This window comes from Argiope bruennichi, chromosome 9, assembly GCF_947563725.1.
Source record: "Argiope bruennichi chromosome 9, qqArgBrue1.1, whole genome shotgun sequence".
Taxonomy (NCBI): Eukaryota; Metazoa; Arthropoda; class Arachnida; order Araneae; family Araneidae; genus Argiope; species Argiope bruennichi.
In genome coordinates this window covers 54,301,011-54,317,174 of record NC_079159.1, presented here as the reverse complement: position 1 = coordinate 54,317,174, position 16,164 = coordinate 54,301,011, and the positions used below count along the sequence as shown (strand labels likewise).

The 16,164-nt window shown below is 29.8% G+C and overlaps 1 protein-coding gene and 1 long non-coding RNA gene across 4 annotated transcripts in view; one reads left to right on the top strand and one right to left on the bottom strand.

Moving 5' to 3' along the window:
- LOC129984636 (uncharacterized) overlaps positions 1-6,882 on the top strand; it is a 59,102-nt gene extending 52,220 nt beyond the window's left edge. Inside the window, exon 2 of the long non-coding RNA XR_008785512.1 lies at positions 6,613-6,882. This is a non-coding gene — a long non-coding RNA (uncharacterized LOC129984636). The remainder of the gene's footprint in view (positions 1-6,612) is intronic.
- A 1,599-nt stretch (positions 6,883-8,481) lies between these two features.
- Positions 8,482-16,164, bottom strand: part of LOC129983808 (protein split ends-like) — a 146,671-nt gene continuing 138,988 nt past the window's right edge. For all 3 annotated transcript variants that reach the window (XM_056093449.1, XM_056093447.1, XM_056093450.1), the window contains 5 exons: positions 15,171-15,551; positions 13,621-15,057; positions 12,429-12,629; positions 12,094-12,252; positions 8,482-10,109 (listed from right to left, as the gene is read on the bottom strand). In XM_056093449.1, coding sequence (XP_055949424.1) covers positions 9,981-10,109; positions 12,094-12,252; positions 12,429-12,629; positions 13,621-15,057; positions 15,171-15,551 — 2,307 coding nt within the window. In that variant the 3' untranslated portion in view covers positions 8,482-9,980. The remainder of the gene's footprint in view (positions 10,110-12,093; positions 12,253-12,428; positions 12,630-13,620; positions 15,058-15,170; positions 15,552-16,164) is intronic.

The following is a 16,164-nucleotide window of genomic DNA, read 5'->3' as shown; positions in this document are numbered from 1 at the left end:
TCAAATACGAACATCGGTCACTCCTGTAAAGTGGAGCGGTGACTTCGCACTTTCCAGTGAAGCCTCGCACTTTCTGGTGAAATCACCGCTCCAATAAATTTCAGTGATATGCAACTCAGTGATGCGATACGATAATTCCAATAACCGGTCCGTTCACTTTTCAATCCAATCACAGATTTCTTTCGAGAGCTTCCATTGGACAGATCGTATCGATTGTCACTTTCCATTGAAGTCACATCTCCGGCAAATTTTAGTGATATCGTATCGATTGTTACTTTCTATCGTGATTCAAAACCTGTAATCGAAATATCATCAGTAAGATTGTATCAAGGATTTGAATCATACCCCTCTTTGAAAAGTATTGATCACTTGTATTTGTGACTTTTTGATATTGGTTACGTAATAACCGCTCTGAAAATATTCGTCATCCCTATTCAGAAGATCCTAAAACGCGTCTGTTTATTGGTACGTACAGAATTTCCATGATATGATATTACTTCCGGTTCTTGAATTTATCATTAGTAGAATCCATTTGAAGATGTAAAATAAGCATTAAAAAGCTTCTTTTATTTTTATCGAGTTTTTATTGCATGAAACTATTTTTTAAATTTCAAATACCATGTTTTACATCACCTACTTTTGATCTTTTACTAAAATACATAACTAACTAACTACTAAACTACTATACTTTTACTAAAATATGAGCTTTTTATGAGCTAACCATAATTGCTGATGTATCCATAAAGTTGAAATAGTGAATTTATATATAGCTCTATGAATGTATCAATTGTTTGATGTATCAACCAAGAATAATTCATTAATTTTTTTTTACTTGTTTAAATTATATTCTGATATATGTTTATTTGGGTTTTTTTTTTTTTAATGTGAATGTTTGATCTTCTGAAATACCTCTTATTCAACATTCCTCAATGTTTGATTGGGGTTGTTTTCTACAAGAATGAAATTGTTCATCCTTCAGATTCGGTACTTTCGCTTATCGTTAGATCTCAAATTATTAAATCTAACTTCAAAATCTTTCGAGTTATTTTTTGGAATTTTGGCCACAGCATTAAGTTCCAACGTAGTTTATGCTGATTCTCTTTCAATGCTGCAAAATAAGGCAATTTAAAAAATTTCTAATTTACATATCATTGCGATTCAGACTTGTTGATAAATTGAATGGACTTTAACTCAACTATCACAAATAACAATTTATATTCAGTTTTTATTTACAGATATTTATAGTTAATAAAAACAATCCAGTCTTCAACAGAATTAAGTGTTTGGTTCGATAGGAATATTGTGCACTTCTACATCTAATTTCGGATTGTCCTTATAATTTCATAAATATTTTAAAATTTCGAATTTGAAGTCAAAAAGTAAGCAATCTCGCTTGCGATAAAATTTGCTGTTATAAAATAAATAATAGATGTTAGATTCAAATGTAATAATTTTTAAATATATAGGAAATATAAAAGATTATTACTTTGAATTGTTTGTTATTGTCTGTTTATTGTTTCTAAATTTTGAAAATTAAAATTTCAATATTAAAAAAAAGATAAATTAGTTTTTTGTAAAATAAGGACTAGTCACCAAAAATCTTGATAATCTACTTAAACATAATAATTTGGGCATGTTTTATTTATAGCAAAATTTGGGTGAAAAATTTTTCAAAATTTTGAAAATTGCATTGTTTAAACAATTTTTTAATAATTAATTAATTAATTTTATTTATTTCTTTTAATTTTTTTATTTACTTGTCTTTCATTTCGTAACATCAATTAATTTTATTTTAAATAAATCAACAAACAAACAAAATATCAATAAACGTATCCATATTGTCGTTGTTCTTTGAGTTCGGTCCTTCTGTTATGTAGTCCTGGACTGAGCCTATTTTCCCACATGTGTTGTCTTGAATCCTTCCGAATCTGTAGAAGTATTCAGGAAATCTTCCATGTTCCGATATAATTTGCATTACCATCGGGTGAAATATAGTTTTTATATTTTTTGGTTCCGGTATCAATTCATATGTCATGCATCATTTGCTTGACATGGTCCATCTATCCTGCCACTGCATAGTTATCGTTCTGCAAATTTCCTTCTTTAACATTTGGAATGATTTTGGAACTACAATATCTATTTGTTTTTTCCATGCAGCCTTGCATATTCATTTTGCATGCATATTCATCTGCTCTCTCGTTTCCACATATTTCGACGTGAGCTTTAATACAGTTTAATCTAATCCATTTGTTCTCTTTAGCCTTTCTCAAGTTTTTTTTTTTTTTTTAATTTTCCAGATTTTTTTTTATTTTTGATGTTTGTAGATTGTATTGTCTGAAGAACTGACATAGAGTTTGAAAATATAAAACATTTATGCCAGTCTTTCAGTCCCTTATACTAATCAGCTGCCTTTTTATTGCTAAGATTTCGGCTTGGTAATTTGTAGAATGTAGAATCTGTTTTTTATTTATTTCCATACCATGGAAGTATACTATCATTTCCACACCTACCCAATCATCATCTTTGGATCACTCAAAGAATACTTCAATATCATAGATTTTTAGTCGTTTTGTTTGAAAGCTGAAAAGGTCAACTAATTCGTTGGATGATCTCAAGATTATCATAAATTCATTCATTGGATGATCTCAAGATTATCATAAATTCATTCATTGGATGATCTCATATTCTTCCTTATCAAATATTTTATCCCCACGCTCAATTTTATTTTTGGCTAATTTATATAATGAGTTGCTCAGGCTCATAATATCTTCAATGACCCACTCATTTTATTTTACAAAAATTGTCTCAAAATTTCTACAGTGAACCATGATTTCTCATTTTCATTGACCGAGGTCGGATAACGTATGTTCACTGTTCTTGAAGAAGAATTCGTGTTGGTTCTCCATTTATTTTAGCACATGCCTGCATAGCTTGAATTCGTTGCTGTAATCGATCTATGTTTCAATTTCTCGGAAAGATTTGCTTTAATTTAAATTCGAAATAAATTAATTGTTTAATCATTGTTATTTGAAGTTCTATTATCTTTTAAACTATGTATATTTCCTAAATTTCACTAGTGACCTGAAATTATGATTTCAAGAAACTCAGTTTCATGCTTCGAACTTACGCACTTTTAAGGGGATAGTGGACTTTGCAATAAGCAAAAATGGACGAAAACGTGCAATTTTATTTTTATCGTTTCATAAAATGTTTATATTCAACTAAAATAGTGTTATAAAATGTATTGCTCGGTAAAATAAACATTTGAAGGGTTAAGAGGAAAACAAGTACATCTTAAAGGCTTTTCTCAAAATGATATTGTAATTAGATTTACATATCTTCAAAATGTTCCACGTATTTTAATTTTTGAATGAAATTGATAATTAAGATTTCGGTCAAATATTAAAAGAAAATAGGGTATTCATTTTATTTTTCGAGTTTTTTTTTTAGATAGTTAAAAGTCAATTTTAATTCTGAAAAATCTTAAATTCCTATGAAATTCAGGAAGTGTGCATAAAAATATTTCTAAAAAATTAGCACTTAATTAGAATTTTCCTTGGATTGAATGGATATGTCCTGAAGATATTATTTCAAGCCTCAAAAAATGGACGCATGAGATCATAAGCAATAATTATAGAAACAGTAAATATTTTCTTTCCTTAGGTGACATCCCTAGCAATGAAGCACTATCTTCCTGGTCCAAAAATCGGAGGGAAGATGTTGTCTTGGCCAGACTAATCAGCAAAACACTAGGACTGTTGAATAGTTTAAACCTCCATAATGATCCCCTTTGTCATAAATGTAATAGCATTTATGATATTGAACACATATTACAAAGACAAATTGTGGACTTTTCTACAGTTAGATAAACAAGATGTCTTCTTCAAAAATGTTTTGGGTAAAATAACTGCAAGCAAGACCAATCTGCAAGTTTCTCTTCAAGCGACTAAGCACTTCAATATCTACCAACTTTATTGACCACATTTTGTTGAGACTTTTTTTTTAGACTGTTTTCTTTATCACCATTCTGTGTTGCGGGAACGCTCTGTCTTATTGTACCTCTTCTATTTACTGGAATTCCTGAATATGTACTGAAGCGCATCAGCGGAACTGCTTTGTAACTGTCAACTGATTCAAACTTCAATTTGTTTTTGTGTGTGTGCGCTCTCGTGTTTATTGATAAAACGTTTATGCTCTCCACGTCTGGAAATAGGGGATAACAGCCATTGATGCTATAAATCCCAATATCTTACTTCTTTCAAGTTCAAATTCATTACAAAAAAAAAGTCAGCATTTTGATCAATTTTTTTAATGAATATTTAATCAACTTTAGCATTTTGAAGTCTCTTTCTTTCAGATTCTCTCTCATAAGTGATTCAGGCTTTACTAAAATCAGTCTTCTAATTATGAAGTAGCAAAACACACATACCCACAGTGACAACTGGAATTTTTAAAAGAAATAACAATAGTCACTCGTTTGTTACTATTATCTATATTTTAAAAAAAATAAAACTAATTTATTTAACAACACACAATCGAAAAATGAATATTCTATCAATATGGCATATTTAAAAAGGAAAAATATTATTTTATATTAAATTACGTTTAAAATCTATAAATTAATTTTTATTCTGTTCTAAATTTGTGCTTTGTAACTAGAATTAAATTTAAAAAAATTGTTAAATTTGTAAATTAAATATGAAATTCTTCTAATTCAGAAAACAAATTATTCATTGGATTAGAAATTCAGAGAACTACAATGACTTAAATTAAGAGGCAGATTAATCTTACATAATGTCAAAAAGCTTTTATTTTCTTTAATGTCTCATTTTGAAACTATTCAAAAAAATCCTTTTGGATGGACCATGTAATTTTGACCTGTAGTTATATGAGAATAATAGCATTTGAAGTATACTCCTTCTCAAATTTTTTACATCAATGGAAAATAAGAGATTTAGAAAATCTGTTAAATATAAGATAAAAAAGAACATAATTAAACTGTTCAGGAATTCCTAAATCTTATCCAGACATTAGTACTATATTTTTAATACTTTAGTGAGATTTCTGTAATTTACATTGTTCATCTTAATCTTGTTCTATCTATTAAAGAGAAGGAGATGGAAAAAGTTCAGTTTAGTGCAATGGTATTTCTTCGACTACTTCATTTGTTTAACTTTTTCAAGATAGACATTTTTTTAATACGAAAATAATAAACACAGTCAACATCTTTAATACATTAGATGTAGACTTTATTCATTGGTAAATACCTTTGGCAATCTCAGGGGTGTTTGTGGGACCCCAAAAAATCCCCTGAAACTTTTACGGACTTACTACCGACATTTTGAAGTTTCGAGAAGGGGGGGGGGGGAGAAATGAAAAATTACGATTATGAAGTATTGAATGACCTAATTATAAAAGTTCAATTAATTACTTTTTTTGCAAAATTAAGACCTTTGAACCCAGGTCACGTGATCGCACATCTGGTCGAACGAAGTCTCTCCCTTTTTTTTCTACCGCGCCTACTTGCCGAAAAGAATCCAGAAGAGAATGTCCGAGAACCGGGGGAATGAGTCATAACTCGCAATAAGGAAAGAACAAAAAAGAAGTTTTTTCCTCCTTTTCACGCATTATCCCTGCCTTTGGAGAAAGAAAGGAAAAGTTTTCACCACACACACTGACCTTGCGTTTTCTGCTTTCAAAGCAAACAAAATTACCCAGATCAATATAAATAATTCATTATTATTCCTACTTCCTTTTGAACGACGATCCCCGGAATTTCCGGGTATCGAAGTTCAAAATCCCCGGAATTCCGGGGTTTCCCCGGAGCACAAACACCCCTGCAATCTGCTTCTTTACAGGAAATATTAGTCGTGATCAATTTCAATAAAATATTTCAGGCATAACTTAATATTTAAGGTTTCTTCATTAAATATTTTAAAACTGAGAACTAACTATGCTGTTGGGAATTTAAACATAGTTTTAGAAGTCTCAAATTCATTCTGTGTTACTGGCAAAACTGTCTGCCAATGATTAGGTCTGCCTTTCTAATAATATATTCTTGTGAGGAAGGGGGCACCTCAAGTATATGAGTGAGAGATTACTGGTTCAGTTATGTGATGCTTGCCTCCCTAGTGGATATAACATTGATATGAGCAAAATCGGATTATTAAACAGGCAATTGCCACCCCACCCTCCAATTTTTTTTACACTTTTTTATTTAATTTTGTGCCTTCAATTATTTTTAAAGACCATATAATCAAACTTTTTCAAATTAAAATTATGCATTGTTTAAATAAATTTTGGAGTATTATTCTAGCAATATTTTCAATTACCATCTGTAGGTTTTATTTTACAATTCTAAAAATAAAAAGTGGTGCTTTATAATTAAAATATATATATATGATTCTAATATTACATACAATTTAAATTATGTTAGCAAAAAACTGTTTACCCGTTTTTTGCTATTTTGGAAAAATTTTCATTTTTTACATGCAATATAAAGGTTTTATAAAGTGATTTGCAACTAAATATTTTAGTTTGTCATAATTTGCTACTTTTAACTACCAATATAAAGTTTAAATTAAAATAAATAAATATTATTTGCCTTTGAAGGTGTGGATGAGTAAAATGACCCCAGGGAAGTGGCCAAAGGCCTCTGGAAGACTTAATCAGGCCCTGGACATGGGTCCAGTTATCTCCACTCTGATGATGGAATGTATCGCCAATGACTATTAGGAGCCAATCTCACTTTCCAGCTCAGTCTGTTGTGATAACAGTCAAGAACAAAAAGGATTCTTAGATGGTGGTAATCCTTTCATATTTATTTCTGCCCTTCATGTATATAAACTAAGAAAATCAAGTCAAAATCTTATGAACTGCTAACCAGTTGTACATTGTATTTTGTCTTTTGTAACTTTACTTTCTTAGGTAAATGTTCTGTGGATTTCAACATTAAATTAATGCAGCATTTATTTAGGTGTATTATGCAAGTATGTTAGAAGCATTAAAACAGATTAATAATTTTTTTTAAAAATTAAGATGTATGATTATTTAGCATATGGAATTTATTTCCTAAAGTATTCAATGGGCTTTGTGTGTATGTTCAAAAAAAAAAAAATCATTAAATAGCTAAATAATGTCAAAACACAAAAAGGTTCGTAGATCTTCATTTCTTAGTTCTTAAAGATGGAAAAAAAATTTTCTGATGGAACAAATTATGAATAAATATTTTACAAAACAATAAAAATGTTTAAAATTTCATTGCAACAATGATAAATATTATTTACAATTAAAATTTTTTTTTGAAAATTATAAAAATATTTGTACAGCAATTAATTTGGTATCACTAATATATACATATAATGAAATTTAAATGGTGAAAGCATTAATTTTAAGCAATTATACTGTCTGACATTAACAATGCTAAAATTTTCCATAAGTTTAAGTCACATTTTTGTGCTGAATTGAGAGATTATCTGTAGAATACCAAACACTTTCTCAATTTAGAGGAATAAAACAGAAAAACTTCTGAAAAAACTCAGCAAAAAAACTGATTATTTAAAATTTTTGTGATTGAAATGCTTAATTTCATCAACAATTGTTCTAAATTGAAGTAATGAAGTTCTATTTTAGTTGAAGCTTGATTTCTGCTTAATAAAAGTCAATATCTTCTTTTGGGATATTGGAAAAAAGCAGTACTTATTTTTAAATAAATGAAATATGTTTTAAATTGCACATAAAAAAATTGTTTTGAGTTTAATATTAAAATAATAAGTACACTGAATGCAATTTATTTTTTAATATTGCAATAAGTTGATTAAGTGACAAGGAAAACATGTTTTAGATAATAAATATAAATGAAGCCTAGAATCCCAAACAATATAAGTTTCGAAATTATTAAAAACATATTTTGAACGAGGAAATGCTTTTTATTGAGATTATAATGTTGTTGTTGAAATTACAGTGAAGCTTAAGTGTTCCTGCCACTCTCTAAAAATTTATTCATTCCTTAAAAAACTCTTAACACCATTTACATAGTTATAATGTAAGTTCTATAAAAAGGTTACAATATTTGTATTTTTACATATATTCTATGCCAATTATTCCAACTCGATGATAGTATCATTAAATAATACTGTTATTAAAATTGTAAATTAATTTTTAAATTGCAGAATAATCATATTATTAAAAAATAGAAAATTACCATCTCTAATACATTAATATTATCAAAAATTTCCCTTTAGGAGGTAGGCAAGCTAAGGTATTTTTTTCTTTGGATTTTGAAAAATACTAAGTGTTTCTGTTGCAAATTTTACACTGAAAGAAAAAAATTTGTACACATGAATATTTTTTAATAAATATGTTTTATTTTCTAATGTTCTTCCATTTGAATGTAATGATTTGGTTCAATTTAAAAATGAGAATCATAAAAATGTATCCATTTTGTGAAAAAGGGCTGAGACAAGAAAGAGACACAAAAGGTTATAGTGATAGCTGTTTACTGACTTTACGAATAACTTAACTCACTGTTCCGAGTGCTTCAGCAGAAAAACAACTTTTAACCAGAACAGCCCCTTTGGAATATATACAATAACTGGACTGTCTGAGACACAAAATATAGACACTTGAGAAATTTTCACATCAAAAATAGAGCAGCTGAACTTGGTGGAAATCACAATGAAAGAAGTGAAAATATCTGCTGGTACTCTTTGCAGTGATGGCTTTTGAGCAAATATGGGGAAACAGATGCAATGAAAAGACGTCACTGTACATTCATCTGTCATGCGATGTCATTAAACTTGTGCCTGTACAAAAAAGAAAAACAAAACAAAAACAGAAAAATTTACAGTTTATACATGTTGCCTTCCCTGCCATTTATTTATTACAGGGACTGTCAATCCATAGCCCAAATACTCTCATTAAGCTCAATTTTTTTAGGTGAAGCAACGAAGAGCAACACAGTTTTTCATCTTTATATTTGTATTTATATATATTTATTTATATATTTTTTATTTATATGCAATTATGTATAGATATTTTACAATGATGTGGGATTTTATAATACAATTGGGCAGGCTAATTACTGTACAATTCTGGTGAATTTACTTTGAAAGCAATCATCTGGGCAGTTATAAAGTCCACTAAAAGTCCTATGGGATTAGTAGTTTTTGTAATTTTCTTGAAAGAATTTACAATCACTAGAACATTTACATATATACAAAATGTACAATCACAAACCTCATGAAACATATTATACATATGACTGATGGGAGGAAATGCAACAGATGACTACTTTTTACAATATGCTTTGAGACCATGGAGAAAACACTGATGAACAGATGGTACTGTACAGAGAATGGACCTAATTTTACTTTATGTAACACAGACAAGATAACAAAACACAACCTGCCTTCAATTTAAATACACAAAGTGCAAAATGCACTAGGCAGGCTTTGTACATTTGTAACACTAATTATATCGAGCCATGTACTCTCAGTATAGCTTTCACAATAGTCCAATCACAGACTTTTCTGGCTCTTTTCTTAAAAGTAAAAGGTTTTCAATGTTAAAATCCAACTCCCTATAACAACTAATACATACAAATATATCTCTTATATGCAAAGGCTATTAACCCATCTCCCTTTTTTCTATTGAGCATTACCATTTTCTTGACCTCACTCCTTTAAAGCTTGTGATAAACAATTATTCAATAGTAGGATTTAGAATGGAAGAAAAAGAAATAGATCCATCTTAAAAGTAACATACACTATAGCTCCAACAGACATCTCCAAACACACTCAGCACTCACAACAAGGAGCCGACAAAAGCAGCCCCTACTTAACTTCTTTGAACTTCTTGGCCCTCGATGGGCGTCATACCAAGCATCGGACATCAATCAGATGCAGAAGTTAATTAACCAGATGCTTCACAGGGCATCTAGCTTTGTAAAAATTCACCCAATTATAGATCACTGATATGAGTCACACAGTTGCAATAACAATCACCAAATGAGCGATTTCACAAACTAGTTTCAACAAATCTGGGGCAATCTTCGTCAAGTTCAAGTTCGTAAAATCACATGTTGGAAAGATGTGAACCACATAAGCAGGCTATAAAGAGAGAAAATTTTCAGTTAAATAGCAGAATAGAAAAATGAAATACTATTTCAATTTCAAACACTACAGCTATTACAAATATAAAAATCAAACAATGTAAATATTTAATTATCAGTTTACTCACCACATAAAGAACGATAAAGTTAATACTAACGAACTGATATGACTAAAGTCTAAAAATTGCAGAAATTTATTTACAAATTTAAAATTCACAGAATATCTAATCAATAAATCTAATTTAATAAAATTAAGTAACAAGGATTTAAAAAAATTAAAATATGTATACTAAAATTTTGCAATTTTTTTGTGTAGTTTTTAATGTTTTTGAATAATCATAAATTATATATAACTGTAAGAAAACAAAATGCTTAAAAGTTTGTCATGATAAAGCTCAGCAATTGATAAAATTATTAGTAAGGGAAAGTAAAATCTATTTCTCAAAGATTTCCCCCCCCCCTCAAGAATCATATTCTATGTATTCAAAAAAAGAAGTGAAATTTCTAGTCGTAAAAAGAAATATTTTCCTTGACTTGTAGCTCTCACAACTGAATTGAAATCTTAATGTTTAGAAATAATATCAACCCTAAAATACAACTAATATAATCATTAATTTACTGCTGATCTGATAAAAAAACATACCTTTTATTTAGAAATAGTTTAAATTCATACATGTAAAATGAATAAATGTGAATATAACCTCTCAGAAAAATTAGCAAACTCTGCTATCTAAAAAAATATTTGAATACCAGACATGACACAAGCTTGGAACAAACAAACAAAAATAGCTTTATAAAATAATAAACATATATAAAAAGGGTTTCAGACATTAAAAATAATATAGAATTATTACATAAAAGAAAATTAATCAAACTCAAAAATGATAGAATTGATTCTGAAAATGTTGAAATGCACATTTTCAAAGAATAATGTTATATCTGGTATATTTTTTTTCTTCCATTTTGCTGGACAATTCTCAATTGTACATTTTAAATTACTATTACTATCATTGTGTTGACAAAAAAAAAAAAAAAAAAAAAAAAAAAGAGAAAAAAAAATCCATAACTTTATCAAAAATTTTCAGAGAAAAGGAAAACAAACGGGGGGGGGGGGGGGAACTAATGAATATCATTTAGTGGTATAGAAAGGTTGTGTTCAGGGCAAGATGTTATTTTCTCACATAACCAGTAGCTGCCAAAAGGCTAAATGGCATTTGAGGACGACAATTTTTTCCATTGTGTAACTATACTTGTCTGAAAAATTTGGCATATACAGATTAATGTGTTGTATTCTTGATAGCCCCCAAGAACAGAAACCAAACATCTATACCAAACCATCCCAGCCTTCCAATCTAGGTTAGGTTGTAGAAATTTAACAAAACATATAAGTTAAATTTACAATATTTTTTTATTTGGAATACAACAACGGAAAAGAAACAAGGTATAAAATTTTTTTAAAGATAGGTTGCAGAATCAACATAAAAAATTTAGCCCATTTGGTTCTATGCCATGCAATAGCCAAATCGGAATTTGTTATTAGTTATAAATGTATTGAAGTTCTATGAGTCCTTTAAAACAACCAACCCACTACAACTTGAATATAAATACATAAAGTTCTAAAAATATCTACTAATTTATATCTAATTGAAATCTATTTTTTATTATATTTCACATTATTTCTCTAAGTTTATATCTACAAATTTAATAGTTTTATTTTTGGCTACATAAAAAACACTCTGATTAAAAGTAAATTACATGATTATGAATATTTTTGAAATAGCTTGAAATATAATATAAAGTAAATATATGTATTGGTACAAAAATAAGTCTGTAGTATATTTCAATAGCAATGCATAAATACTTTTTGCATTAAAAAAAAAAAAAAAAAGGTTTTGTTATTTTAGCAGTTTTCATTTTAACAATTCAATGTATGTTATAAAATAATAGTTATGATGAAAATTATATTTCTTTGTTTAATTTACCTGTTGAGTACCAGGATGAGCAGTATTTACAATTCCTGCAGCTGATTTACGTTGAAGATAGTTTATAAATCCATTTCGTAAATTATTTGATTGTTGAAAGACATCCACATGATCTTTTCCACAGGGTAGAGCCATAAGCACACAATGTTCCTCTACCATCTAAGAAAAAAGGAATAATGTTTATCAAAATGAAATTTAATAGCGAAAGTAGAGAAATAAATGGCAAGCATAGTATTAATAATTTAAAGGATATTATTTTCCATTTTCTTTATACACTTTAAATAATTAATCATGAAGAGCATATTAAGCAAGTTTAAATCAAATATTTTACAAACCTGTAACTTCTTTTTAACTCCTTCTAATTGCTGAGGCTCTAGTCTCATTCTCTGAGCTATCCTAAGAGGTGATGGATCAAAAGGTTCTACAGCTGGAAGTGACAATCTTGCTATGTTTAAATTTCCTGATACAAAATGCATTTGGACAGCTGCTTGATCATTTTTGAGAGCCAGAATACCTTGCCATATAACTGGATAACGCTAAAATTCAACAAAAAATATAATTTAAAGATCTAAATAAAATAGTTTTTTTAAATCCAATGTTACTACCTACTCTGCAAAAAAAACTGCTTTTAGGCAAAAATGTATTTTTAAATAACAAAGTCAACACTGAATATGCTTACTTTAGTTAAAATATAAAATCTATATAACAATGAATTAGCAGAAATTACATTTTCAATAAATATGCAAATTTTTTTTGTAAATTACATATGTAAAAAAAAAAAAAGAGAGAGAGAGAGAGAGAGAACCTAATATAAGCATAATAATAATATTCTATATAAGTTGTATTGATTAATGTAACTGTATTAATATATATTGTAAAACCAAAAGCAAATACACAAAACCCTTTCTTTAACAAAAATTCTTCAATCAATTCACAAACATGCAATTTTTTTTCAATAATACCAGAAATTTTTCTTCAGTCACATTAAAATACCCACATCTTCAGGAAATTTACTAATAGTCATATCACAAACAGAAGTTTTATAAATATAATATCATTTAATATAAAAGATATTTTAACATTTTTGCCATGCATCAGCAGAACTGCTCAGGGGACAGAGTTTGAAATTTGAAACATTTTCTTTTGCAAAAAGTTTTCTTAAATAGTAAATGCAATTTTAAATTATTGCAATTCAATTATCAGCCATAATAACCTTTTCCATATTAGTAAAATCCTTTATCCTTCATTTAGTAATCTTCATTACCAACATTTTTAAATGCATCATTCCAAAAATATTTCTTTTCTTCCTCCCTATAATATAAAATATCTTTGAAATTTTCGTCAGCGTTCCATAAATATGTTTCTTTTAGCGTGTGCGTCTTATTTCTTAGCAAGGGTGATCACCCCAAAATACCTTGGCAGTCCACCGGTTGATCACGATCGATTCAATGCCCACTCCTATTATAAGGAAAACCAAGTCTTTGTTTGTATTTTATTCCTGTTAGACTGTAAAATATGGATACATACCTGTAACAGAAACTGATCTGCATGTTGACTGGCATGTGATGGTGGTTGGTGGGATATAGCAACGTTGGTAGCCTGAGACATTGCATGCGCAGGAGGAGGAACATGAGCAGATTGTTCATTCAAAATCATAGGAGGACGTGGAGACTGCGACTGCAAACCAGATGACCAAGGTCCAGGACTAATGGATGATCCCCCCTGGCGGCTTATAGTTCTGACATTGTACCCTTTAGCCGAATGTTCAGAGCTTACAATCTTGTCAATGGCAGGATTATGAAGAGATGCAATTTGTTGTGAATGACTGTCCTTCTTATATGAATGAGAATTTGGAGAATGAGCTGGATTTGATGATCTGCCATCAATGTGAGCAGGAGCAGTAGAACCAATCTGTGGAACACCTAACAACTGCTGCCTTGAATGATATGGACTAGTAGATGGTTGAGTCTGATGAGCTATTGGTGGTTTGATCCCTTCACTTGTATCATTTTTATATAGATGGGATGAATGTGCTCCTAGGCTACGTTCATCCACTTGACCAGCAAGTGGTATTTGAGACAATCTGCCCTGAGCATTATACAAGTTTGCAGTTACAGGAGAATCAGTAGTCCTATCATGAGGAGATGGTATGTGTGGACTCATTTGAAGAATCTGTGAGGCAAAATGAGCATGCTGAGGTTGTCGTGAATTATGAGGTGCAATAGCAGAGGTAGATGGGACTAACCGTGAACTTTCAACATCTTCTCTATTTTCAGAATACATCATTTTAAGTTCTTTTTCTTTCTGAACAGGGGCAAAATCTTTTTTACTACGCATTGATTTTGAGCGTTGAGATTTTTCTTCCGCTGCTCTAGTTTCATGCAATACTTTAGATAAATCATCGACTACTTTCTGTTCTGCCTTGGCATCCATAATAGATGACTGATGCCGATGTTGAGGTGGCTGTTTAAAATTATTGCTCACATCAGAGGAAGCAGGCATGGCATGGTAGCCATAATGAGAGTTTATGCCCATAGCCCTGACATCTTGTTGAACTCGAAGGTCAGAATGGTGTGGATAAGTACTATGTGCAAACATCATTTGCTGATGCATTAATGATGCAAGTTCTGGATGATGAAGAGATCTACTAGAATGAGGGGGTACCATGATGGGAGGCTGTCTCAAATGAAGAGCCGTATTAACATGAGAATGGCTATCTGTGGAAGGCAGAGGATGACTTGATGATGTAATAGGTGGTGTAGGAGTATGTGGAGATTCTCCCAAACGTGCCAATTCAGGAGGAATGTTAGATGCACCAGGAGTATTTGAACGAACCATTTGAACAATATTGGCATCATGATGTTGGCCACCAGGGACAAAATATTCTTTATGCTGCAGAAATTGATTTTGTAAGAGATCAGCTATAACACCACCACTTGAAGAAAGGCTGTGTGCACCAGAAAGCTAAAAAGAATGAAAATAATATTAATAATTACCACTATATTTATAAGGAAATCTTATAATATTAAATATTTGTCTCAGAAGATATTCACGGAAGACAAAAAAACATATCTTACTGGATCATCATAATTTGATATTTGAAATGCTGTTTGTTGTGTAAAAGCAGAGTTACTCCTGCTAGGATGAGGAACTTTAGATGGCCTGACTTCCAATTTTGAAGAATGAGTAGAGTTACTAGAGGCAGTACTTTGTATTGTACTGACATGGGCATGAGCATCAGTGATTCTATTAGATGGTATCTTTGAGCTAGTCCAAGTAGTAGGTACGGGCACACTATGAATTGATGCAGATGTTGTATGCACTTCTTGTTTCACTAAAATATTGGAATGTTCTCCAGAAACATTTAGTGGCAAAGGTTTGCAACTTGCAACAGAAGAAATATGTTCACTAACAGTCGATGTAGGTGGGATGTTTGCAGAAGTATACACAGGAGGAAGCTGGAAAAAATTAAATAGCAAATTATTTTAGATTTCAAGACTAAATTAACATTAAAAATAAAATAGACATTTTTTTTTAAAAGATCATGTTTGTACCACCTTCCACTTCCTGTTTCAATGTATGATGTTGCCCCCTATATCCTATTAGAAAATACTTCACTTTACCAGTCCTACTCATACAGAGTAGACGTACTTTTACTTTCCTTATAATTGTGGATCGTTTATTATGAGTGTTAATAGTAATAAATTTATTTTTTATAATTAATATGGATTAAGTCCATTCTTCTCTAATTGTTCACTATCGACAAATTTATTATTTGCTGGCATACCACCAGAATTAGGCCTACTGCCATAACAATACATTTTATTCAGTGCTCTGGAATAATCAGCGATTCAAACATTAGAAATCAACATTCAAATAATATTAAAACACTACGAGTAAAAACTATTTCTCAACAATAGAATTAATTATCCATAATTAAAATCAAATTTCTTTAATTTAATGATTTATAAAATAAATTTATTGCCAAAATAAACCAATATTTCCTAATGATTTTCAAAAATATTTATAATTACTCAGCAGAAAATTAAGATTCAAATAATTCTGTTCTGC